Below are 27,889 nucleotides of genomic sequence, written 5' to 3'. Positions count from 1 at the left end.
ATGGGGAAACACGAAAATATATAATTTTTAAATAAAGTTTTTTTCTGTTGAAACGGCTGTACCCCGTATTGACCTGAAAACTCAGTTTCCCTGCACAAGAATACGGGTTAAACCGCGTGGGTTGACATGGTAAGATTACACCAGACAGCTTCAGCAGGCGATTAGTCAGAATCGTGATGAGGACCTCGTGAGGGGACCCCCATATCACGGGGTCGCCCTGTGACGTCACACGCGGGGGGAGAGAGGCGGGGCCACGGAGCGGGCGGAGCACAGAAGTGGGGCGGGGCTCGGGGGTTAACCCCCCCCCCCCTCGACAGCTCCCGATCCTATTGGCCAATGCTCTCATCGCGTGCAGCGATGAGAGCCGGCGGACCAATCGCGCGCGCGTTTAAAAGAGAACGAGCGCGCGCGGCAATGTCCGGAAGCGCTCGCGCGCCCCTCGAGCCGGTGGGTACCCCCCGCTCCCCACAGCCCCCCACCCCCCCATTTAACCCCCTTCCCCATGCCCCCACAACCCCCAACTCACCCCGTGCCCCCACTACCCTCTTCACCCCGCTACCCCCCCCCCGTGCCCCCACTACCCTCTTCACCCCGCTACCCCCCCCCTGCCCCCACTACCCTCTTCACCCCGCTACCCCCCGTGCCCCCACTACCCTCTTCACCCCGCTACCCCCCGTGCCCCCACTACCCTCTTCACCCCGCTACCCCCCGTGCCCCCACTACCCTCTTCACCCCGCTACCCCCCGTGCCCCCACTACCCTCTTCACCCCGCTACCCCCCGTGCCCCCACTACCCTCTTCACCCCGCTACCCCCCGTGCCCCCACTACCCTCTTCACCCCGCTACCCCCCGTGCCCCCACTACCCTCTTCACCCCGCTACCCCCGTGCCCCCACTACTCTCTTCACCCCGCTACCTCCCCCCGTGCCCCCACTACCCTCTTCATCCTCCCTCCCTGTGCCCACACTAGCTTCTTCAACCCCCCTGTCCCCCCACACTTAACCTCCCCCCGTGTCCCCACTACCCTCTTCACCCCCTCCCAGTTAAGCCCCTCCCGTGCCCACACTCCCCTCTCCACCCCCGTGTCCCCACTACCCTCTTTACCCCCACCCCCAATAACGGGTGATGACCCCTGGGCACCGGTAGCTTTGCCAGTCTCGCACTCGGTAATTAATGTGTGCCGTATTATAATTGTACATTGTGACTACATTAATATATATTGTAGATGTAATATGCATCAACGAGCCTTTGTCTAATCGCGCATCATAATCTGTTGACGGTATATACGCACACGTAACGATCGGCCGTGATTGATCTCACTGCTGGATGAGGGCGTCATTGTGAGTGATCGCCCTCTCTAATCGCTTGTGCAACACTTCACGAAGCGCCTTGACGCCGTTCACGCGCGTGTTCCGTTCGCGCGCCTGTTCCGTTCGCGCGCCTGTTCCGTTCACGCGCCTGTTCCGTTCACGCGCCTGTTCCGTTCACGCGCCTGTTCCGTTCACGCGCGTGTTCCGTTCACGCGCCTGTTCCGTTCACGCGCCTGTTCCGTTCGCGCTCCTGTTCCGTTCACGCGCCTGTTCCGTCCACGCGCGTGTTCCGTTCACGCGCCTGTTCCGTTCACGCGCCTGTTCCGTTCGCGCTCCTGTTCCGTTCACGCGCCTGTTCCGTCCACGCGCGTGTTCCGTTCAGGGGCGTGTTCCGTCCACGCGCGTGTTCCGTTCAGGGGCCTGTTCCGTTCACGCGCCTGTTCCGTTCACGCGCCTGTTCCGTCCACGCGCGTGTTCCGTTCAGGGGCCGTCCATAAATGATGTCACGCACCCTAGAGGAGGGGGGGGGGGTCAGACATTTGTGACGATGTGTGACGAGGAGGGGGGGGGAGTTTTAGAAATGTGACGTCACATCAAAATGCGCAACTTTAAATAAATATAGACAACACGTTCTACTTAATTAAATAGACTTATTAATAAATGTTTTCTCCTACGACATCAGTGCAGCGGCACATTAAATACGCACTACAATGACAATAGTTTAAAGCGATTTGAAGCATGTTTTATATTTTTTTTGGGGGGGGGGGGGCGGCAGAGCTTTGTGACGTCATATTTGAAGGGCGGTCTGACTTTTTGTGACGCCGTGTGCTGAAGGGGGGGGGGGGGGGTTAAAAAATCGTCCAAAATCGCGTGACGTCATTTATGGACGGCCCCTTACGTGACAACCCCGATATTAATTGGCTGTGACGGTTGGTGGCAGGTTTAACGACACTTTAATATATTTACGCGATCTTACCAAAAACAAACCTCCTTTCGATATTGCTCACGAAAGCCTCCTGCTGCTGCTACTCCGTGTTAAACAGGAAGCAGTATGTTTGAACGCGGCAACATGAGGCTTGGATAAAGTGGCTGGGACGGGTACATCCCACGAAACATTTTAATAAATTTGGCCACTTTCTGTCGGTCAGGTCCCGAATAGCCACACAACTCTATATACGCACTAAGGTATAAATCACATTGGATCATCTGTGCAAGACTTATGCTGTTACTAAACAAACTGACGGATGGATAGAGCCAATTCGTAAACGTATTAACCTCGTTGCAAAGTGTTTAAAAAGGTCATTAATTCTATTCACAACTGAGCCCCTTTAGCATTGGTGTAAAGAGATTAACTTGGTCTGTCTGTGCTTCTGCATTAAGCCATGGCTCTGGAATGTATTTGGGGGGGGGGGCACCTTAATTTGACACAGTTGATGGTCACAAGCCCCCAGCTGGAACAGAAGCGGTGTTGGTGTCTTGTCAGCTGCTGCTGCTAAATTTGCCATCGTAGTCGTCATCACCGTCGGGTGGAACCGAGCCCTCCACTCCAGCTGTGGAGGCAATACGATTGTTGCTGATTAAATTTCGATTTAGAGCTTTCGTGACCGCAGGGATTCATATTTTTGGTTCTTTCGGTAAAGTCGCGTAGAAGGGAAATAATGAAATAATAAAAATAGAACAAAATAAAACAATTCTCACGGCGTTTCGGCCACAACGCAAGCAGCCATCCTCAGGTGAAGAACAGAGCTGTCAGAAATACAGCTCTCCATTAGGACGCTGTCCCAAAGACAACATGTTAAACTTTACCGAAAGAACCAAGAATATGTTGCTGATTAGTTTCATTCAAATCACTTGGACATACTTTTGGAAAAGGTTTACGCTTAATGAGTGAATTATACTTCGTTTGAATTATATTTTATTATATCCCCCCCTCTATCCCCCCCCCCCCGTTTTCCTTTAATGTTTTGTTAACATCTGGAATGAAGCACAATATTTAATTAAATATATGATCTGTCCATCCGATATTAAATATTTGGTTTGTATTTTCAGCGAAGTTGTTTTGCTCAATGATGTGTTTATCCAGGTCTCCCTTGAACAGATATTTCCGGCCTCATTGGGTTCTGACTTGGTTATAAATTAATATGTTGATGCATCTAGCTGACACTACAACATGCGGTATGGTCAGATGTGCATTTGAAATTGGAACACATTAAAGGATGGGTGTCGACTCATAACCACTTTGGACTTTGTCAGCACTTTCCAACTGTTATATGCGTTAGTGCTGTTTGTCCATCCCTTCGTAAAGGGGCGGTGACACTTTAACTCTCATGAAGATGATTCCATATGTATCAGTAATATAAAGGTTTTGTTATATGGAAATACCCGATTGAAAACAAGCCATATTGAGCCTTCCCCAAAACTTGGGTACTAAAAATCTAGAGGAAAAAGGATTCGCAATCATGCAAACACATTCCTCTAAGAGGTACCTGTCGGCTTCCATCATACTTATCAATTACTTTTGCAGACATACATATGGTGGTAAAGTGTCTCACGAGCAATGCGTGACATCTCTTAAATTTTGTTCTTCATGTAGATTCAGATACCAAAGGCTCAAGTCCGCCATGCTGGGGCCAAGGGATCTGGGATCACTGGAGGGGTCGGAAACCATTCACGCTGGACTTGGTACGAGGCCTTATCGTTCCCCCTGACGACCCTTCATAGCATCTGACTGATGAGGACATCGCCGCGCTCCACTTGGCACCAGACACAATGTGGGAGTTCAGGAATGTGTCTTGTTATGGGGAAAATTTAGGATTTACTGTGTTACTGTGGCAATTATGGACTTCTCCCACACCCCCCCCCCCCCCAACATGTCAAGACATGTCATCAACATGTCTTGACATGTTGATGACAAGGCATAATGTGTTCAAGAGAAAATTGCATGAATATTTATATTAAGAAACTAGCCACATTGTCTTACATGAATAGTTCATACAGAATGAAAGTGTTTGTTTAAAGATGGATGATTTCACTTCACATGGCACATGCCCAGTATAAATAGCAAACACATTCATAGTTGCCTAGTTGCATTGCAGAACGACAGATGTAGATTATTATCTTTGGAGTGTTTCATTATATTTTCGGGGGGTGCGATGTTTGGTTTCTTCTGCAAAGGATCACTATGCCATCTGGACAAACAGCAATGTTATTTGTGTTGCAATGATGATACCTAGATGATAATATATATTTTTACATGGATGTATGGTAATCGGGGTCGAGCGGTGGTACTGCGGTTAGCACACTGCTCCACTACATACCCGGTGACCTGCATTGTATTACCGGTCGTTGCTACCATCAGTGGCAAATTATTTCTGAGCCAGTCGTGGGCCTAAAAGTCAGCAAACTGCGCTGACCCGCGTTGTGAAGTATGGTCACAAAACCTCCATGACCGACACATTGTTGGCAGGCCTTCATCAAGCTCTGCCTTCACAAATTGTTGTAAGCAATGTTCTGGTTAACAAAAATACAACGATGCTTTGAGTCATCGGATTAACTTTTATTCCGAAGCTCATGATAAATGCAGTGCGCATAAACCAGTTTTTCGAGACATATGTTGCATGTGACTCATTATAGTTTGACCCCTGGAGCTACTACAATTCAGCACATTGTGCAACAATATTGCTTACTCAATCGATTTGTTTACCCTGAATGGCACAATTTAATCAAATAACTTGGCGGGCATAAATGAGTACACCTACATTGGATATTATCGAAACATGTAATTATATACCGTGTGTGGTAATATCAATTATCTATTGTAAATTCCTTGACTAGTTACACAACTGCTATGCTGTTCCTTGTTTGTGGTTAATAATCTAACACCCAGGCTTCCTGCCGGGCAGGCTGCTGTGTGCAGACATTCTTCTGCGGAGCAGTGCTCTTAGATGCTGCACCAGTATATGGATATGAAATAGTTGTCTTGTTAAACATTCGAGCAAGTATAGTAGACTGTGAGAAGGAAAGAGGCTCTTTTAGAAGCGCTATACTTCTGAGGAATTATTGGTAAACTGAGGTTGTAGCAATGGTGTAATGATTAACGCACAGCACTGCAAACTCGGCGATCTAAATTTGATTCCTGGCCACGGTTAGCATCAGTGGCGAGTGATATTTGAGCCAGTCCTGGTCCCCTTTCACCAACATGCGCTGACCCGATGTGTGAAGTTTGGTTAAACAACCTGCATGACCGGCACGGCATGGGGAGACCAGCATTGGACAATAGTCTGTAAATAATAAATGGTTAACAATACACATTTTACCGTCAGCATTATTTTAATTCCCTTGAAGGGTTTTGTCAACGCATTCGCAACAAAAAGCTGACTTTACATGCGGCGTAAATGCCCCCCCCCCCCAGTATGTCAGAGACAATTTGGCGGTGAAAGATTCAACCCTGCACTCTTGAGACATCGACGACTTTACCGCGCTGGAGGACTTTTGCTCCTCTGCCACAGAGGCCAAACACATGAGCTCAGCTGGGTGCTTTAAAGAGATTCTCGTATTGCGTTTACACAGTGGAGGTTTTTTGCCGTCTTGGGTTTTTTTTTTGCCCCTGCTGGGAACGTTTCTGCAGAAGCGCAAATGGAAAATTCTGCTGAAATGACGGACGCAAAGAAGCGCCGCAAAAAGAAAAGGCGGTCGCATTTCAAGGAGGCGCGTAAAGACAGCTTTTCAGGTGAGTCGGAGTTATTGCTTCAAGGCTGCCTTTGTGGTATTCATTGGCCAATGGTTGCCGTTACCAGTTGCACGATTTATATGTTGATTCGTTATGGGAAAGTTATTTGATCATTTTGGATTCCGGGTGATATGGATAGCGAGATGCAGAACGCTAGGCTCTTACATTTTATAATATTCCAGTGAAACTCGTCTTATCTGTAATTTGCTTATCCTCTTACAAGTGGCTCAAATTCATCTGTGGAATGGCCTATTAACCACACATTCATCTATCCGATTACCTTGATTTTCTGAATCCTTTTTTTCTCTCGAAGATACGGCTTTATTATTTATCGCGCTCGTTTTAAAGCAGCTTACACAACATCATAAAACAGCAATACATCACCAGGGCAACAACTAATAAATAATGTTACAGACAGTGGCAAGTGACGATCTACATACGCGCACAGCAGGTCACAACAGCCACCGAAAATACAAGCATCAGCAGAGACCCTCGGAAACACGTGGATGGAGCAGAGGGGGGCCAACCTCGACCAATTATTCAGCAACGCACCCAGTCACCACAACCTATCCCCCACCAACCACCAACCCATATCACCTCTACCATGCGAGTCCCTTACCTAATTACCACCAACCTTCCCTACCAACTACTAATCTCCTCCATAATAGAGGTTTTTTTGGGTTAGATAGCGTAAATATATAAATATGTCGTTAAACCCGCCATCACCTGACAGCCAACTAGTAAGGGTTGTCACGTAAACAGAACATGCTAATTCTTCACTAGTACAGCACACCGGTGTGTTGGAGAGCCAAGCCACAACATTAACAATCTGAGTACGACGTTTCGCCAGTAATTACAACTAGCTTCATCAGGCGACAGCCAGATTTGTGGAGAAGTCTTAACTGTTTCGTTCCTTATATAGAGGCGTAGATGTGGTGACCACGCTTCTGCGCTCTTACGCAGCAGTAGCCAGACCTTGGTATAATTTTTTTTTACTGCGATGTAAAAGCAGCAGGGCTCCGGAACAGTCCCTTTAAACAATTTCTTCCAATTGTGCCCTCGATATTTTGTTAATTTAACAAATGGGAATTCTCACAGCAGCAATCCCAGTGTGTCAGGGAACAGCCCGTGGAAGAGACATCGACAACAATTATTTCAAGTGACCTTATTTTCCCTTCATATAGCAGGTAGGTCAAATCAATTGCAAAAACAAATTTAATCCGATGGATTTTTTTTGAAGTCATTGTATAACTGAGCTGAGACCACTAATTCTCTATACTTGACAACCCAGATGAACCACGGTGTAGCTGCCTTGATTCCAGCCCAGAATCTCAGCAGTAACGCCTCGGTGCTCAGACCTATAAGCCACCCAGCCACCCCATTCCTCTCAGCTACACATCACATTTAGCTACACATATTTGTCCCATTATTTGCCAATAGCACCCTCCACATTCGGGTGGATTAAGTGATTTCCATATACTGCACAGTGTGAGAAATTTATATTTTAATGACATGTAAATAAGTATATTAAATAAAATGTGATTCATTTTGAGACTTAACTCTGTAATTAAGCATGAAAACAAGGAACTTCCGCACATTTGCAAACATTTAAAAGTTTGCTATTATTACAAAACTGCCCAGTGGTGTTGTGAATGCTGGCAATTGCTGCTTGTGTGCAAACTGCTGCTGGCTTCGGGGAGGATTGATGATGTCCGCTGGGCCTTGCGTGTAACCTTTATACATCCACAGATGTGTACCATGTGACGGGAGAGGTCCTGGGTCAAGGGTCATATGCGCGTGTGGAGTGCTGTGTGTCCCTTCTCAATGGCAAGGAGTTTGCCGCCAAGGTTTGACACTGTTGTCTTCTACCATAACTTAATCATCATTATCAACACCAGCAATGATCTATCCACTGCTGAATGAATGCCTATCCAAGTCTTCGCCATTTCTAACAGTCTAGCCATGCAACAATTCACTAAACTCTTACTGACGAGCTAATTTAATAGCTCTATCTCCGTGGTGGATATCCAGGGCGTGATTTCCTTATTTGCCTGCCACTCGTTAATTTCACTCATTTACAGACAAGGCTGGTTGCATAGGGAGCAGATTGCTCGCGCAGTGCGAGTTGAATTCGTTTTACAGGAGGCTGTCAAATGGCGTTTGGAAAAGCAATCGGCGAGAAAGCTTTATCATCCACTGAGGATGGTGTGATGTTTTATTGCCTTTCAGGAGGCAGCTAAAAGGGTGCCAGTCAGCTGCACAAATTCCTGTGCCAGCTGCACTTCCAGACAACACCCGTGGAGAACCTCAATTAACTCTTTCATTCCTCTAGTGCTCCTTTTTGTACTCGCGTAGAGTTGTTGGTCACACCCATGACCCTGGACCTTCACATTTTTCACGCAGAGAACACCATCTCTGATCGAATGAGATGGGGGTTCTTATAAACAAAATTCAGAGATCTTGGGATCACGTTTGCGCTCGCTACATCCCAACCACCCCCTCATGCTGTTTACTATAATGGCACTTACCCTTTCAACATTTATCACGATACTGGCAGCTGGTGTGAGTTAGTGAAATAGCTGGGTACGCGATAAAAGAACAACATTGTCTTAAGATTGTGTTTAACGCCCCCCCCCTTCAATTTACAATCATTGAAGTATTACTTGAAGTTATTACATCAGACACTATCAATTGTCTGCTGAATGAAGGCTTCCCAAAGCCATCCTGAGATGTAACAATCCACGAACCACCTGCGCACGAGCTGATGTCATCGCTCCATCTCGGCAGTTGTTTATTTAGTTATCCTGGAGGAATCCGATGAGCTAGGAAGCTCTTTTTCACAAATGTCCAGTAGGGGCGGGTCAGTGAGTTACATCAACTTGACTAAGAGAATTACTCAATTATATCTAAGACTTCATTAACGTTCTACCAAGTGTTGTTGACTAGATCAAGCGTAAAACAAAACAATTGTAACTAAATGAGCACCGATTTCACCATAACTGGGTTCCACTTACAAATGTAATTACAATTTGAATGTGGCACATCTAAATGTTTGTGTCGCCTGCCTCGGCTGCCACTCCATCGTTACTCTCGACCACCGGCCATCCTCTCTTCCCGTCACTTTGTCCTGCCCAAGCCCAATTGCTTTTCTTAACAGTATAAACTGTTTTCTAGAATGTGCCAAAGTTTTTTATCATTCATGTGTAGTGACATACGACGTCACAACTGTGTCGGGACTGAAACGAGCGTAGGGACACATGATGTCACTACTGTGTTGCTCGGTGCGGGTGCTGTAGGCGGGTGTCACGGGGGTCGTGTCAGGCCGTGACACTCTGCGTGAACCCAACAGGACACGTGACCCGATAAAGGGGGGCTAGGGGCCCCAGCGGGGAGCTTGGGGGTCACGTGGTTGGGGGCCCGGACTTTCTCGAATGATCGAGAAGGGGGGGGGGGCGTGGCTTGGGGCGGAGCCGGCCACGCCGCAGCGGTTATAAGCGGGGTGTGAACAGAGAGCTGGGCTCTTCAACACTGGGATGAAGATGCCATCAGCGGTCCTCGTCGTTTGTGACCAGGCAGCCCGTCACCTGCCATGGTCACGCTGTGTAGTAGTCCCCGAGTGTTAGTGAGATTAGGAACGGTGGTCACCACCCTGGTTTGTTATGCGTTAATACATAGTGCCGCCTCCAAGTTGAGTGTGCGCCTCAATTTCACCCACTGCACATGCGTCCACTCTTCTTGTTTGTGTCATCCCAAGCATGCCTCCTCACCGAGCTTCTTCACAAGGCACTCCGCGGCTTTTCGTTAATTCGCTTCATCAATGTCCGCGTTTCTGATCCGTTGTTATCATCACGACTGGCAATAGCGCTGCAGAAATGTTATATTTATTGAATTAACACACGCACACAAATGCTGGGTGCCCGCCGTTGCATTCATTGCTTTCGATGTCGATGTTGTGGTCCAGATCATAGAGAAGTGTCAAGGACAGAGGCGGGACCGAGTTTTCCGCGAGGTGGAAATGCTGTACCAGTGCCAAGGCCATAGGTAGGTGACTGCTGAATTATTTGTATTGTTGTTCGTGTTATTGCTGTTGTTTACCCAGGAAAGCCTCGCCGAGTCCATTGTCAGGAGAGTCCTGCTATGTTTTCGCAGCAAGGGGCGATAGGTTTATTTCACAAAATATTGAATTTCCGACTGATTTGCCATATTTGGACCGTGACGCCAGCATACAATTGCCTCGTTACAAATGACATTACGTTATCTTTAACGCCCCACTGTGAGGCGGACGGTGTTGTAGTACTTATGGTTAATGCGCCCGCGGTGTTAACCAGGGCGGCCTGCCGGTTTTGAACCGTAAACGTCTGCAACAAATGGCGAATGCGCTCCGAACGTGGCACGTCACGGCCCCAATCACCTTCAAAGAGTGTGCACGGTGGACTTGTGGACACAAGTACACCGTGAATTCCTTGTGCAAATTGTGCGCACCACTACATGTTTGTTGTAGAATTGGATTACAAGTCAATTGGCCCTTCTGCATTGTATTGCATGCAGCTGGCCTCAGGACTGATGGTGTCTTGTGCATCTTTCAGTGAGGTCAACAGCATGTTTTCAACTCCTGTTGATTTGCAAATGCAGGCGATTTATAATCTGTAAAGTAATTTTTCAGTTAATTGTATGTGCAGGTGGCAGTTGCCTACGTTAAATGACATCCGTTTTCTTTTTTACATTTATTCCAGGAACATCTTAGAGCTAGTTGAGTTCTTTGAGGATGAGAAAGCATTCTACTTGGTGTTTGAGAAGATGCATGGAGGTAGGAAACTAAATTGTATTGTCATAAAACACTGACTATCCCCAATGTGTTGATGCAGTGCACCAGACGTGACTCATGCGGATGCAAAGTCATTATCAGATAACTGGCGTCCAGAAACGCATTTGGCACGCATGATTTTTACAGAGAAATATCTCACCACAAGATGTTGGTGTATGTTGGGTAAACCTTGCCTCCGTGTATCCATTCGCCAAATAATAAGTGGGTTTCCACTTAGATATTGGGAAGAATATTAAACGTTTCATAACAGTGTAAATGCATTGGTGGATAAAACCTGATTGCAGTCAATGACCGGATCTAGGAGTCACTCGCGATATCCCCCATTAGGTTTGAAGGCTTCTAGATCTACAGCATCAAGATAGATTTCCATTATTTATAACCAGGTTATAAATAAAGTTCATACATCTATCCAAAGCACTGTAGAATTCTGACCATATTTAAAAGTGTTTGTCTGCTGATCTCCGTGATATGCGTGGACCCTTTTTCTGTGCAATCTTGAAATGCAATTGCATTTAGATGTTCCACATTTTAATTGGAATTACATTTGTAAGTTGACTCCAGTCATTGTGAAATCGGTGCTCATTTCGATATTATTGTTTTGTTTTGTTTGAGGCTTGAATCTAGTCAACAACACCTTATGGAATGTTAATGAAGTCTTAGCATTTAGATATAGAATTTAGTAATTCTCTTAGTCAAGTTGATGTAACTTGCTGACCCGCCCATACTGGACATCTGCGAAAAATAGCTTCCTAGCTCATCGGATTCCTCCAGGATAAATAAAGGATAAATTCTGATTCTGACTAAAGCCGTCTAAATTATATTTCACTCATAGTTATTAAATTTGGGTGTGAGTGGGGCACACAATCCACTCCCCCCCTCCCTGGCTAGTATTATCAGTTGATCCAGAGTGCACTCTGTAAAACAACTTTATATATGCTGGTCTTCCTCAGTGCGCTGCCGTCCCCAATAATGCTGCTTTATATTAGTCTGCATCTTTATGCGGACTAGCTAATTTCATCTCGACCTAGTCAGTCATGCTTCGGTCGGTCTTAGGGGTGGGCATTCATAGTCGACTTCACGCTCTTGATTTTCGTCCACTCATAGTCATCGCCGACTAAAATTTAAATCACTTCAATGGAGACTGTTTTCATCACTAATATTGTTGACAAATTAACGCTCGCTCCAGTACAAATCATAAGGGCATTATGCTAAGGCTTTTTTGCTGTTATGATGGATTTTCTCCTCGTCTTGTACGATGGGGCTTTTCGTTATCATCATTTACAGCATTGATTATTTGTGGGGTTTGCCGCAGGTTCAATCCTGACTCACATCCAGATGCGGAAGCATTTCAATGAGAAGGAAGCCAGCCGGGTTGTACGAGATATCGCGAGCGCCCTTCACTTCCTGCACAACAAAGGTAGGTCTCACGAAATGCAATTCATCTAGCCTACAGGCTTTTTTTTTTCAACACTCTTGTCATGTAAGATTCTTGCATCGATATTAACATGTAATGCCACATTGGTTCGTCAATTAATATGGACCTTTATTCTCGTGATACACGCTTAAAATTACACGTAAAAGAATTGATTATTTGTATGTATTTATATTGCAATTGGTTTGTCTAACGCCTACAGTCATCGGAGACGCTATATTTTCCATAATGGAGAAGACATAAAAAAAAAATTGTGATCCCGATTCATCGAAATGCAAGGGGGGGTGGGGGACTATCACTATGAGCCTGGTATATTTGTACTTCGTGATATTGGTAATAATTCTACGAATAATGTTTCATGGTTTGGCCCAAATGTTCTGTTCACTAATATGAGACATATATTTTTTAAGGAATCGCTCACCGAGATCTCAAGCCTGAAAACATCCTGTGCGAGTTGGCCGATCAGGTGACGTCTCGTGCCTATTGTCCGATTTGGATCCACAGACCATCACTGGGCCTTTCCTGTATATTGGCGAACAGGAACAATTACTATGCACTCAGAATTTTAAGGGAACTCGCTGCTGAGAATTTAGTGTGTTGCAGATTATTTGTATTGATATCTAGAATATTCGGAGAAACACGATTGCATGTTCTGCTTTTATATTAATGTTTTTTAATGAGTGGTTATAATCCATCCTTTTCTCTTTAGACTGTCTTCTGTCTCACTCTTCCTTAGTGGCTATCCTGAGCCTTGTTAAAATTCCTTAGCCGTAATGACCTATTATTCTCACTTTGGACGAAGAGACTCGCATTGGAACCACAGATTTTCATAAGGCCCATAGATTTTCTTAGGCCCTATAGACTATAATATACAGTACTGCAGTGAGAAGCCCATCGAGATAAACATCTCCCCCTCACACACCAATGGCACATGTCTATCCATTGTATAATTTTGAAACAGGGCCAAGAGGTTCATGGCACACACCAAACTATTGTAAACGATAAAGTGGATAAGAAGTATGAAGGCCGAAAAGCCGAATTATCAGGGCAAAGATTTTTTTAAGTAATTCGATCTCTTATAAAATATATTGATCATCATCTTTTACGTTACATCTTATTCAATGAAATTGGCAAAGCGGTTTGGGAGGAGTTATCTGGACAAGTATACGTAAATACGTGTAACACGCAGATTTGGGCGGCATTGGTGACTCGCCCGTGATGGTGAAGCGATGACTTTGGTGGGTGATGTGTCACCTGTGCAGGTGACCCCAGTGCGGATTTGTGACTTTGATCTTGGCAGCGGAGTGCCGGTCGGCAGCACGCCCATCTCCACACCAGAGCTGGCCACACCGGTAGCCAGCTCACTCGCACCGTGTAGCACGCACACAACAACAACCGCCATTCGCCACTAAGTGGCGGTGACGTCACCACGACGCTTGTGCCAGGCTATGTGCACCCTGAGGCCACGTGAAGTGTCGAACGCCCGCTGGCAGGAGGTCACGGGGCAGACCCAGGTGCCACGGGTCGACTGACTGAGATGACTGGCTGATGCACCACCTGTGCCCCCTAACGTGCCAACGCACACGCACGCACACGCGGCTTAATTTCAGCCGTGTCCGTAACGGGTCGGCAACTTGGAAAATATTTTCGAAACTAGTCCACCAGATTCAGTCCATCTCTAGCCATCGCCGTGGCTACGAGCACACATGCCGCCGACAAATAGTCTTCCGCTCAGCCGGAACAAAATTCCGTGAGAAATTCATCCCTAGAGCAATTGCTACAGACACACTGTTTATTTGAAGCTGTGTAGATGGGGTACTATTACTTTATATGTTCTACTTTTTGTTATACTGTATTAAGTGAGAGTGTAGGATTACTTGCATAATTATTGTCGTGAGTTTCCATCGGCATTGTTTACTGTATTACTGGATAGAGCCTTTCAAATGTTGATATGACTTATTATTGTTGTCAGACATTATTAAGGCTAAAAAAAATATACAATTCCATTTAGTCATTTTCACTTCATAGTTAAGATGTAGCAGAGTGCCAAACTCAGCAGTTGTAAAGTTGTGAGTTAAAATCCATTTCAGGTGTCAAATTACCCCACTGTCTCTTCAAGTCTATCAAATGAGGACTAACTGTGGTGCAGTCGGATATACTATGCAAATACTAGTTCCTGTCATAGAATAGTAGAATTTCCATTACAGGCTCAGGACTCAATTTTATATGAGCACCACTCTTGGTCTGTTTCAGCAGGAGTATATTTTAACTTTGGAATGTTTTTTTGTTTAGTTTCTCCAAATACAATTTATGCTATGGGCATGAGACATTGACATTTCCATTCAAAATATGTCACAGCTAAGAGTACACCACCTTGTGTCAGCGAATGGCCAGGGAAAATTACATCATAGATCTGCTTCTAAAGTAATTCCCATAGGCGTGTTTATTCGATTATTAGTGGACAATTCATTTGCCCTGCAGAGTGTTCGTCACAAAAAAAATATATCTTAGCTGAAATTCGACAAATTAAGTGGAAAAATTTACTTATTGGGAGATTTTCATGCAGTTATTAGTCTCAGGGTTGAGACCATCAACTTCCTTCACTTGACAACACAGTTTTAATCACTAATATTGGCAGTGTGGCTTAATGTTCTGATATGGTATTAGCCTCTTGAGCCACCGGGGCCACCTCGCTCTAAAGCGGCGGTGTTACACGCTTGACATGGGCCCTCGGGATGGGGGTGGGGACCCCTTGTCCCTTTCCCCCCCACCCCCTCTTTGTTGCCCGGCGCCTGTCCAGCGAGTGGGCCCCAGGGCACCTCCGATTAGCGCGGTCGGCTATGTACGGCGCCAAAGGAGTTCAACATAATACATACAACATACAGGGCAGTTGCACCGTCCTGCACGCTTGATAAGCTAGCTCACTGCTTTGACATATTGGGAGCAGAATTTTACGATTGAGATGAGGTCACTGGCACGCTCTCGACAGCAGCTGCGTGTGTTGTCGTTGGCGCTGCGAGCAGTGCGGCTCCGCCGAGTACATGGCCCCCGAGGTGGTCGAAGCCTTTAACGAGGAGGAGGCTTCCTTCTATGACAAACGCTGCGACCTCTGGAGCCTGGGCGTCATCACGTACATCCTGCTCAGCGGTTACCCTCCCTTTGTGGGCAACTGCGGCGGGCAGTGCGGCTGGGACAGCGGGCAGCCCTGCTCGCCTTGCCAGGTGCGCGTGTGTACGGTGATTGCCGCTGTACGTGTTTTTATTCACGGTTTGTTTTGGCATAAAACGAGGGCTCGTTTAGTTGGAAACCACACGCTGGCACGTGCTGGTTATGAACGTGCTTCCTTTGGTCGGAAGCTACTTGAGTGAAGATTGTGGGTTAGGCTGTAAAAAAAATAAAAAATATGGTCCACATGGTCAGGTATATTCATACCTCGATTTTTTTTTCATACAATTTAAATGCATACATTAGTGCGCGTGTTGTTATTTTTTAAAAAAATATTGTTCACTTGTAATATTTTGCATTCTCAATCGGTGTTTGTGTCTCAACATAAGGTATTTTTTTGGCAAAAAATAATAATCATTCGGAAACATACGGATCATTAAAAAAATATATAAATCTGGTACATCTGCCAATTGTGGTTCTGTAATTCGTTAAATTGCAGCCACAGTAATATTTCATCCAAGTAGCAATCTGGCCTACTTAGTCCTGCTTATTTTCCAAGACCTGACAAGACAACCACAACATTACTCGTGTCTTCCGACACAACTTTAAGTAACTCTAGGCCTAAACTCAACAAACTCAAAATGCCATCAGTATATCCAGGAGAGCCTCGCTGAGTCCTAAGGCTATCTTAGCAGGACAATGTCTTTGAATGTTTGTGTGGGAGGAAACTTAAAAAAAAAACGCACGTGAGAGGATGACACTCGGAAACAGATTCAAGTGTCCATTGCCGTCCTGGCATCTTCTGGCCACTTTGCAGTCTCAGTACCAATCAGGTTTAACCCTGCCTAATTTCCGACATCTGAAATGTTTTGATGCATGCACGGTGACTTGGCATGCCATCACTGCCACTGCCCTTGTCTTCACTTGCAGAAAATGCTATTTGCACGGATCCAAGAGGGTCACTACAAGTTCCCGGAGAAGGACTGGGCGGGCGTGTCAGTCCATGCCAAGGACTTGATCTCCAAGCTGCTGGTGCGCAACGCCAAACAGAGGCTGAGTGCAGCGCAGGTGCTGGATCATCCCTGGTTGAGAGGGGTGAGGCCATTACACGCACACACCGACACTCTCACGTGCGTCGGTTGCCACGTGCGAGAGAGGGAGCAGGCGAACGCGGTCCCCGGACGTGCGTTACGCTCGCGCGTTCTCACCTAGAAATACATTTTTTTCTTCGTCCCTTTAATCGTGCCTTAAGTTGTAAGCAGGCGAGATTCCTTTTGAGAGAGGTCTCTTGAAGAGGTTGAGCTGAGCAAAATATTACATCCGGAAAAATGTACACCAGGGGGTGAAATTGTATAAGTATGTTTGAAAGATAAATGTAAAATGGAGGGCCGTGAAAGATGGTGGCAACTTGGGGTTGTCTTCATCCAGCAGTGGATAGATGGTGGCTGATGATGGGTACAGTTAAACATAGTGCAAGGTTATGGCTTGTTAAAATATACAACTTTGGGAAACATAACAATATATTTAGCATTATACATCACCTCGCTATAAATGATTTTAACCAATGCTTCAACTATATGAAAGCAAAAAAGCGGTATTTAAATTCCATCTGTGCCAACCAAAAAAAAGAGCAATTTATGAATTTGAAAAAATAAACCGTGAAAGGTGTTATTCGTGTTATAGAAATTGCACGCGAAACATGTCTCCATATTTTTCCAATCTACAAATAATGAAAATTACTCCCAGGGAAATAAAATGTGAGGTGTATTAATATTGTACATTTCTTCAAAATATTATTCCCAGCATTCAGAGGCGCATAAGAGCCATCAGTCTGTTTCTGCTAGTTCACACCGACTCGCGTGTCCGTCATTCATGCCCAAGCAGCCCAAACGCTCGCACGGCAGAACATCCACGTTAGCCGAGCGTCACTTGCATGCCCACTTTACCCCGAGGGCTTGTGGGGGTGGCCACAACTGGGGTTGCCTCTACGACGCATGTTTATATTCTTTGGGTCTTTCGGTAAAGTCACGTAGATAGGTTGTTATTTTTTGTTATTTTTATTTGAACCTATCTACGTGACTTTACCGAAAGACCAAAAGAATATGAATTCCTGCTGTCACGAAAGCTTTAAGTCAAGATTCGACACATGTTTGTTTAGCCCTTTGACCGAATGGAGTGGGTCAGGCTTTGTTCCCCTGCAATGTAAAACGGTGGCGAGCTTCCTTCCAGCACACTGCCAGTGCGTGTTGGCACCGACGTGGTGTGAGGCCTGCAAACAATATAGCATTTTAAAACAAATATTCTGTGCACAGCAAAGGGCATATCACGTAGTCTGTTGAATTATTCTACACTGGTGGTAAATACAGTACGGCGCGTTCATGAAGCCATCATCCATTATCAAGAATTAGACAGCAGTTTGAGCTACGATGATCAAACCACAGACACTTGGTAGTATGAATATTGTATCATATGAGCCACATCCCTCCAACCATCCAACTCTCCAAATTGCCACTCTGGCATTGTCGACATATATTGCATTAAGATTTGTGAGTCTCCCATGTTTTGCCAATATCTCAGGTGGGAATGTTTCAAATGCTCCTGTTCATGTGCTGTTGAAGGTCACTTCAGCTATTCAGATTGTTTTTATTTACACTTTACATTGGTGTATATATGTTGCATTTATTTTGCACCGAACACAGCCAACCATGCTAATTGGAGGGAAAGTATTATGTAAAGACAAATTCCTCATATGGCAGCCAAAGGAGAGAAAACACCCCTGGGCGGCAGCTACCCTCGCGAGTCGATGCTCTGTGGATTGTTTTGTCGCAAGATCGTAAAAGATGACGACGGCTTGGGGAGGCCTCCATCCAGCAGAGGTTTGATCGTGGCTAATGATTATGATGATCGATGTAATACATTACACTTTCATGGGCACCCTGCGATTGTAACCACGTGCCAGTTTATAGATGCATGTTCCAAGTCAAACAAACGATGTCTTCTCGAGAGTAATTTAGGAGGTGCTAAAGCCCCTTCCTAAGCCCCGACAAATAACACTGAACCTTTCTCTATTGATGCCATTTGTATTTTAATTATATGGACCAGTGAGTGTAATAATACGGAGAAAGTACAACCCTGTATCAATCCAATGCTTGATGAAGACATCAATTCAAAGGAGCTGTAAGCCATTTATCAAGTTCATAAAAAATGGAAAACCCCTAAAGCAACAGCTATGAAACTTACCACACAACTGACCAATACCAATGCCCAGATCTGTATAGTTTTTGGGAAAGATTGCAAACACCTTAAAAAAGCTTTAGCACAATTAGTGTATGTGTGCTGGAGGACAAGCACATAGGTATAACTGCATGTGGCTAATGTGCGCACACAGTGTGTGTGCACTTGTGGGGAGAGGTGGTGTAGCGGTTAGCGCGCTGCGCTATGAACCCGGCAACCCGGGTTCGATTCCCACTCACGGCCAACACCAGTGACGATTATCTGAACCGGTCCTGGGCCTCTCCTAGGTCGACTCAGCCTTAAATGAGTACCTGGTGTGGTGTGTAAAAACATCGCCACTGGGGAGACAAAGGCGGTCGGGCGTGGTGCTGGCCACCCACCCCCTCGTGTACCGTTCTGGCCTTCATAGGTGCTCGCGAACAGCACTTGCCCCTACAGTCTGTTAAGGCTATACGGGGATCTTTGTCTTTGTTTTGCACTTGTGTGTTCCACTGCAGACAATTGTACAGATAAATGCTCCGATAAACTGGAAGCTTTCTTCATGGGCCGGCTTGCCAGCTTGGTTTACACCTGTTTCAGTGCTTGCTCAGGGACTGGCATTTGGGACCTTGGATTGCCACCTGTATGGGTGGCAGCCCTGGTTGTGCTGGGATTTTTCTGGGATGTAAAAAAGTTACGTTTTTTTTATCAGTTACTTAAAAAGAAACCACTCGAGACGATGCATTTACATGTAGCTCTCCTCCCCTCTTCTTGTACTGTGAGATATTCGTCTTCCCACGGTATGCCCTGGTTTTACTGTCACTCACAGGTGGTAAACCTCGTGGGAGCGGTGCTTTGAGAAGGCGTTGTGTAAGCTGTCCGTTAAGCTGTCTGGCTGGGATTTTTTCGCGATAAACAAAATCTTCCCATAAGATTTGCTGTTTAGTTTCCCAGGGGCATTGAGATGCCGAAATGTATTTAATTGAATCTGGATGTTCCAGGAATGGATCGTGGGCACAATGCTGCGCTTGCTGAATGTTGCTCTGTGTGCAGTCACGACGCTGAAGAGAATTATCGAACATAAGTAACGAATTAACGCCGAGGCAGACAATGTTGAAATCGCCTCGACAGATTGTGGTCCTATGATCATTCCAATTATTTTGGTATAAAATTCCTGCTGCAGCGCATTTTCAAAATGAACACAGTGGTTCATTCATTCATAACAGGGTTTGTGCTTGTCACGGGAAGAAAGGGAATGTTCTTTTCAGCCATGTGGCATCCTTTCACAAAAGGCCAATTATTTTTCCCACTGGTATCATCTTCAGCCATGTTAAATCCACGGCTGCCTTGCACCTATATTCATGAGCTCATTTCATTGCTCCGTCTCCATGGCGGATGTTTTCTAGGGCCTGTTCCTTTGGCTGCCACCCGTTCGTGAGAAACAACCGCTGGCCATCATCCTCTCTGGCGACGTGCCTTGCCTCATGCCAACCGCTTAATTTTATTAACAATCAATTTGATGTTTATAACTTGCATATGTTCTCTGACCCATGTGGTGGTTCTGTCCCTCGGTGTAATTTAAAGCGTGCGCTTGAGGATTTTTTTCCAGAATGTTTCGCTTTTGTCCCATTTTCTTTGTCACTGTGCATGTTTCTGATCCATATCTCATAGCAGGGTAATATATTATATAGCAATGTACCATTATACCGATATTATATATAACACCAACATATCAATGTGCCTAAGAAATATTTTACCTTGCCAACTGCAGTAAAGGCTGGCGTGACCCAGCCTTATGGCAACGATTAATTAAATCGCCAGGAGAGGGCAGCATAATTGTAGTTGTGAAAGCAGGAAATGTCCCGGTTCAGTGAATTGTCACGTTTCGGGAGTCATTAATCTATTCAAGGATGACAAAAACAGCGTTGTGCATTGATTCATAATTAATTTTGGATTAGGTCGTGTCGGTATAATTGCATTTTTTGTCTACTATAACCCTCCAACACCCGACAGAGTCAATCAAATCAAGTTGTTACGTGGGCAAATATTACTATTGTTTTGTTTTTTAAACAAAGCAGAATGTGGAATAGCGAGCTAAAAAAATTTTGACGAATGTTTTTTTTCCCCCGACGTTTTGCGGGATATTACATCCAGCTTTGCTTTTTAACATTACGATGGTTTGCCGATAACCAAGTCAATTGGCACATTTGTCCACGCGACAACTTAATTGATCGGCTGTTGGGTGATGGTTATAGTAAAAAAAAAAATGACACGATACCTACATGATCTAACCCAGGGGTGGGGAACCTTTTTTTCTGCCAAGGGCCATTTGGATATTTATAACAGCATTCGCGGGCCATACACAATTATCAACTTAAAAATTAGCCTGTTATATTTGGTCAAACATTTAATTAACTCACCCTTAATGTGATGGCTGGAACTGCTTCTCTTTGGCGAGGCGTGTGATGATGTCAGCTGGTATTGATGATGTTGCTACTCGCAACTGCTTTCCCAGGTTTGCTCCTAGATTTATTGAATTTCGAGTCCCGCCTGCGGTTGCCTTGGCAGGGCCAGACCAAATGATTTCGCGGGCCTTATACGGCCCTTGGGCCGGACATTCCCTACCCCTGATTTAACCAAAAATAAACTAATTATGAATGATAGTATTTGGTCGTGAAAGCCTACATGTTAAATTAGTGTGCATCGTAGCGCCTAGAGTGGGTTCACGGATCACCCTAAAGCAAGTACACGCTCACACAACATTCAGATCAAATACAGTACAGTATAGTTCTAATCAATTATCATCCGTGCGATTCGATATGCGCATCGTGAGTGTAAGAATCGTCAATGAATTGATGCACCGTTGCGCCCCTACTATTTGTGTGATGAAGTCAGTGGTACATTATAAAGTGAACTCTTCATATACAATCTGTGGGTGGATTAGCTCAGTTGCAGATTAACTGTGCGTATTTGCATCTTTATCTGCACAATGGTTTAATGAATAGCGACACGATCGCCTTCGATAATTATCACGGTTGGCTGGTGCGAAAGAAGTTCAACATACTTACACAATGTGCCAGTGACTCGGTGCCCAAACATGTGGGCAAGTAAATTGATAACTTTGAGAAACATTACAAACGGATGACACATTCAACGTTCACACCCCCATTCTACATAGCTAAACGGTGACTCGGGTATTTTTTGTATATATATAAAAACCTAAATTTACATTACCCATATATTTTGTATGCATAATAAAGGTTTTTGGGTTAGATCGCGTTATTTATAAATGTATCGTAACCCTCCACCACCCGACACGGCCAAACAGTAAAAAATGTGTATGCAGACCATCCTTACCCACCAGATGAGAGTTGGCTGCAGTGCACAGCAAAGGGCAGAACATTGACGCCTTGATCCGTTTCCACCAGCAGAGAGCAGTCGGCCACCGCTGTTCCAGTAACCCTGGGTTTGGTGTGGTTTTGTTGTTGTTGCAGAACGCCCTCGAGAACACGTTGCTAACGCCGCAGCTGCTGCAGCGGTAAGCAAGGACCATCAACCATCGCGTGACCTTAGCAATTTGTGTTTTTTCTGTGCTTCCTTGATTATTTATAATGGTTTGTGTCCTACTCGATATCTGCCAAAGTAAAACTGCTTGTGTCAATGCAAAACTGTTCGAAAAAATAAGAATGGGTTTTACCCTTCATGGCAATAAAGCAGGAGGTGTTAAGAAGCTTTTTGCAATGAATGAAGTCTGCATTAACCACACACATACTTGTGGTGAACATGCAAACAAACATGCTCTGATAATATATAATGCATTGTCTTTGAAACTGATTGGCCTACACCAGAGCCTTCTTTAGGGCCTAGTCTCACCAGTGTCAGAGCAGAGAACGCCAAAAGGCAAAAAGGTCCCATTTTGTACGTTGACTTATTATTCCCAACCCCCCACCCCACTTTTCGCAAGAACGCAGAAGTGTGTGGTCACCACATCTACGCCTCTACATAAGGAACGAAACAGGTGGACTTCTCCACAAATCTGGCTGTCGCCTGATGAGGCTAGTTGTACTTACTGGCGAAACGTCGTACTCCGATTGTGAATGTTGTGGCTTGGCTCTCCAACACACCGGTGTGCTGTACTAGTGACGAATTGTCACGTTCTGTTTACGTGACAACCCTTGCTAGTTGGCTGTGTCGGGTGGTGGCGGGTTTAGCGACACATTTATTTACGCGATCTCACCCAAAAAAAAACCTTATGGATGATATTGGTCGCGAAAGCCTACAACGTGTTAAACGGAGCATGTTTGTTTGCATGTTTTGCCACAAGGATGTGTGGTTAATGCAGACATAATGCCTTGCTAAATGTATCGATTTGGTGTTTGAACACCTGTTTTATTGCCAGAAAGGGTTAAACCAATTCTTATTTTTCATAAATATTGATACTGTAAAAAAGGTCCCACGGATGCAAACTATCAACTGGATCAACGGGTCGCTCCAGCTCTCCGGCACATCATAGTCGAGTGTCCGACTCCACCCGTTTGCGCTGCCCCTCCCCGCAGGAAGAGCAGCGTCACCGGCCTCACGCAGTTTGCAGCGGAGGCCGTGGCGTTCAAGCGGCAGATCTCGCAGAAGGACGAGCACGAGCACGGGCACGGGGAGGAAGGAGCGGCGCTGGTGGACATCGCGGAGTTCGCCGCGGCCGCGGAGGAGTGCCGGCCCCCCGCCAGCCAGCTGCACTCCATGCGCCTCTCGCCGCCGGCCCGCTCGCGGTTGGCGCGACGCAGAGCGAACGGCGGCCGTTCTCCGGTCAAGCAGGTGGAGGGGGAGCCGCGGGCCGCCCTGGCCGGCGACGCAGACCGCACGGTCGCGGCGGTGTAAGTGTTTTTTGGGGCCATGGCCACGTGCGCCGTTTGGCCCGCGGCGAGGCCGGTCAAAGCGATCCGGGCAGAGCAATGATGAGACCGTTATGTATGCTGTGTGTACGTGGAGCTTCTTTCGCACCGTACGTGGCCAACCGTGCGAATCGCGGAGGTGCGGGGGAAGGACAACAAACTAAACACAACCTCTCAGTTTCACATAGACCCACACATGCAAAGACTCCAAAAAATAGGACCCCCCCCCCTCATATAACCTATATATACACACAGGGGCACAGGAAGACATACACATTAATTGCAAACATGCACATGACATTACAAAGACATATGATAAACGTCTCAGTTCGAAACACACGAATAGAAAGATACAAACGATATACACACACACTTGACATGCATAAGACACATAAAGTCCTATACCCCCCGTATAGGCTTAGCAGACTTTGGAGGCAAGTGCTGTTAGCGAGCACCTATAAAGGCCGGCACGGCACACGAGGGAGTGGGTGGCCAGCACCACGCACGACCGCCATTGTCTCCCCAGTGGCGATGTTTACACTCCGCACCAGCTACTCATTTGAGGCTGAGTCGACCTAGGAGAGGGGGAATCGAACGCGGGTTGTGACGTTTGTAGCGCAACGCGCTAACCACTGCACTACCGCGACCCGTGACATGCACACATTAACGGACTATTGGGAGTGGGTCAAGTTGCTGCTCGTTCACGTCTGTGAAAGGACAGAATGGTATAGGAGTGGGTGGCGTGTCTATAACCAAGCACGACCGCCTTTGTTTTCCCAGTGCTGATGTTTACACAACCCACCAGGTACACATATAATGCTGAGTCATCCTAAGGGGGAGGCCGTTTTACATATCACTCGCCACGAATGTTACTCGTGGCCAGGAATCGGACCCAGTATCCAGGTTCAAAGTGCAGTTTACTAACCACCAGGCCTCAATTCCCCACAAGCGTACACAACGACACCCGCATGGACGTAACTTTACCTCGACACTCTGATAAGTCAAAGTTGTTTACACGACGAAAACATCCCCCTATCGCCATACAGACTGTTGGGACTAGTGCTCATAGCGTACAACTATTAAGGCGAGTATAGATGTTTACGCATAATTTTATGTCTCATTTGAGGCCGATTCGAGCTGGGGCAGGCCGGGGTCCAGTTCTCAGATAACTGCTACTCATTGAAGCCATGGTTGTTAATTAAACTCAGCTCGGGTGCGTTCTTAGTGCAGTACGCTCACCACTACACCACTATTTCCCGTTTACACACACACACACACAACAACAGCTAATATTCCTCACTAAGTCATGGTGATATCACGACAGGGCTTATGCCAGTCTAGGTGCACTTTGAGGCCACGTGAAGTGTCAAAGGCATGGTGGCAGGTTATGGAACAGGCACAGGTGTTACTGGTTAACTTGGAGGTGACCAGCAGATGCGCACCGCCCTCTCCCTCCCCCAATGTGCCACCTTCCTTTGTTTTAGCCACCCGGTGATCTTCTCATTGTGAGCTTCACTCCTCCTTCACCTTCCATCGCTGGAGGGTGGCATCCTTCATGAGATTTTTCCGCAAAGACCGATCATGACACGCCGATACCGGAGTGTCGTTTCACAAGCATAGAGAAGAGGTGGCTTTGATTGTGGCGGAGAGACCTTAATCATCTTTGTGTGGAACAACAGGCCAGGCAGCTTCCGTGTAACGTGACACAGCCGATGAAAAGAGAACTCTTCTTTCTGGAATTATTCGGAGTGTGACCACTGCTGCTAAACTGCACGTGGCCATGTGCACACCACTCGGGGTACAGCAATGTGGCCCTCTCACCGAGAGTTGAGCTGGATCGATTGTAAAATACTCGTGCAGGTGCTTTGTTGGGACTGATTGTAAACCCCCCACATTTGTGTGACAAGCTCGAGTTCTCAAAGCAGCAGCAGCAGCAGTCTCCAATTCTTTCGAGGGAGCAGCCATGAGCAGGTCATCGGGCATGCGTAGCGTGATTGATCAGTGTATGGGTATTGCACACTCGTAGGACCGTACTAAGACTCGCATGAATTGCACACCTATGCACTTGACGCCACTAAAATATTGTTAAACCTCTTGATTCTATACAGGCACATACAACACCATACTGCATTGGATACACACACATGCTATGTGTACATACACATGAATTTCACATGCATGTACTTGTAATATACGTAAACAAGAAAAATATTCCTCTGTATAGCCTTCATAGATTGTTAGGAGGGCAATGCTCTGAGTGAGTGCCTATGTAGGCCAGTATGACTCATGTGGTGGTGTGGCCAGTCCTTGGCTGCCTTTGTCTCCCCAGTCTTTGTGTACACTCCTTACGAGGTATTCATTCGAGGCTGGGTTTATCCTCTTTGGGTCTTTCGGTAAAGTCACGTAGATAGGTTCAAAGAAAATAACAAATAAAAAAAGAAACCCATTACAGCTTCAGATGTCACAACAACCGCTGTTTTTCCACTAAGTGGTGTTGGCGTGCTGTGTGTGTTGAGGTCACTTGGATATCACAAACATGCACGGTTATGTGTAAATCCAAATGAATTAATACGGAATTGTGGGAAATATATATTTAAAATAATTACGGATGACATTTTAATGGGTGCTAGCTGGAAGTTTTTTTTAGTCGTAGGAAAACTCAATGGGGCTCCTGTATAAACCGTATCATAGCCTACGTGAGGCAAGTTTAAAAACACGTAAATAAGTGCAATAATGCATGGTTTGGTTTCTGAATGTAAAAAATAATATTTAATAGTTACCCAGGATTTAGCTGCCAAGCCGAAAAGATGTAGGTGCACACTAAATGTTGTGTTACTAATCGCATTGGCGTTAAATCAGACCGACTTTCCGATTTAAATAACAGACATTTAGCGTAGCCTGATGCAATAAAATCCCTTTGAAGTATCAGCACAGCCCGATGCTTTAATCTTGCTATGCTGTAATGAGGTTACGGTTATTATCTGTAGGCGGTGGAAACGGGAAGATTACAATAAGGAAGAATAAGAAACATGATCATCTCGGCAGAGTCATCACTCAACAGTGTATCACCTTGCTACTGTGAAGATGAGCGTATCATAAACAAATTACGCAATGCACCCGATCGTGTTTCATCATAGAAGCGAAGTTGGATTTAGTCTGGTTGTGTTACTTGAATGAGTAACTACAAGGGCTGGCCAGTTGCTGTCGGGTGGAGGCTACAAGGGAGTTTGGAGATGGCAGTATTGTCAACCCCGCACATGCATAGCGGGTTTTTGCCATATACAATACACTCAAATTTCGATTTAAAGCTTTCGTTACTGCAGGGATTCATCTTCTTGGTTCTTTCGGTAAAGTCACCACGTAGAATGGAAATAAAATAATAAAAAAATAACAAAATAAGATTCTCACGAAGACAGAGCTGGAGCTCGAGCGCTGTCTTCTGGAGAGTCCTGTTTATTCACCTGAAGAAGGCTACTTGTTTTGTGGCCGAAACGTTGTGAGAATCTTATTTGTTTATTTTTATTACTATTTTATTTACATTCTACGTGACTTTACCGAAAGAACCAAGAAGATACAATACACTCGATAATGAATTGGCAAAGAATTCCAATGCAGGATCCTCCTGAAGAAGTCTTAAAGACTCGGCAAGGCCATTCTGACAAAATATATGGCGTTTTTATTATTAAATGTCATGCATTCTTAAGGTGCTGATAATCATTATACCTTCAGGTGATTCAAAATATTTGCACATTTTTTTTTCTTTATGAATGGTTTTCAATACAAATGTTCTCTCATTAAAATGCTGTATTGGTTTGCACAATCGCGTTTAATTAGTTTGTCTGAATTGCATGGCTTTTTTTACACATCAATAGGCCTGTAAACATTCCAGTGAGCTGCATGTCTTATGGATTATAAAAAAATAAAATATGAACGGCACGAAAGACGAACAAATTTGTGGTTGTAATGTTGTGAGGGTCCTTCACAAATTGAGAGCTTCAGTCACTTGGGAGTAAAAAAAAGTCTGAATAGTGGTGCCGGCACGTGCGGGCACCCCCATTCCCCCTTGCTGTCACTGACGCCGCCAATATCCAAGACTTTTCTACTCCCAAGTGTCTGAAGCTCCCAACGGGTGGTGTGTAATCCGCTCTGGTGTGCACTGTGCCCACACACTTAGCCAACCAACCCTACCGCAGATGCTCACGTTACAGCTCCCGGTGCAGACATCCATAACAATCCATCCGCGCCGTGTTTACAGCCTCGCTCGTCGGCATGTCCTCCATCCTGTGTGTTCGCATCTTCGAAGCTCATTAAAGAAGATATTGCTCTTG

General features: G+C 45.6%; 1 protein-coding gene across 2 annotated transcripts; it reads left to right on the top strand.

Moving 5' to 3' along the window:
• Nucleotides 1-348: 348 nt before the first annotated feature.
• Nucleotides 349-27,889, top strand: LOC116941687 (MAP kinase-interacting serine/threonine-protein kinase 1-like). 2 transcript variants are annotated; one of them, XM_032953007.2, is made up of 13 exons: nucleotides 349-447; nucleotides 3,902-3,990; nucleotides 5,936-6,037; nucleotides 7,787-7,884; nucleotides 9,999-10,078; nucleotides 10,771-10,844; nucleotides 12,175-12,279; nucleotides 12,705-12,760; nucleotides 13,557-13,646; nucleotides 15,318-15,515; nucleotides 16,390-16,554; nucleotides 22,167-22,210; nucleotides 23,229-27,889. In XM_032953007.2, the coding sequence occupies exons 2-13, from the start codon at nucleotides 3,930-3,932 to the stop codon at nucleotides 23,545-23,547; spliced, it is 1,392 nt and encodes a 463-aa protein (XP_032808898.2). In that variant the 5' UTR covers nucleotides 349-447; nucleotides 3,902-3,929; the 3' UTR covers nucleotides 23,548-27,889. The 2 variants fall into 2 exon arrangements, with proteins under 2 accessions (XP_032808898.2, XP_032808900.2); XM_032953009.2 differs by lacking the exon at nucleotides 349-447 and adding an exon at nucleotides 1,142-1,164.

The sequence above is a fragment of the Petromyzon marinus genome, chromosome 12 (assembly GCF_048934315.1).
Source record: "Petromyzon marinus isolate PM22_M1 ecotype Great Lakes invasive population chromosome 12, UKy_Petmar_22M1.pri1.0, whole genome shotgun sequence".
Classification (NCBI taxonomy): domain Eukaryota; kingdom Metazoa; phylum Chordata; class Hyperoartia; order Petromyzontiformes; family Petromyzontidae; genus Petromyzon; species Petromyzon marinus.
The sequence above is the reverse complement of the archived record's forward strand: the minus strand, read 5'-3'. Positions and strand labels throughout refer to the sequence as shown.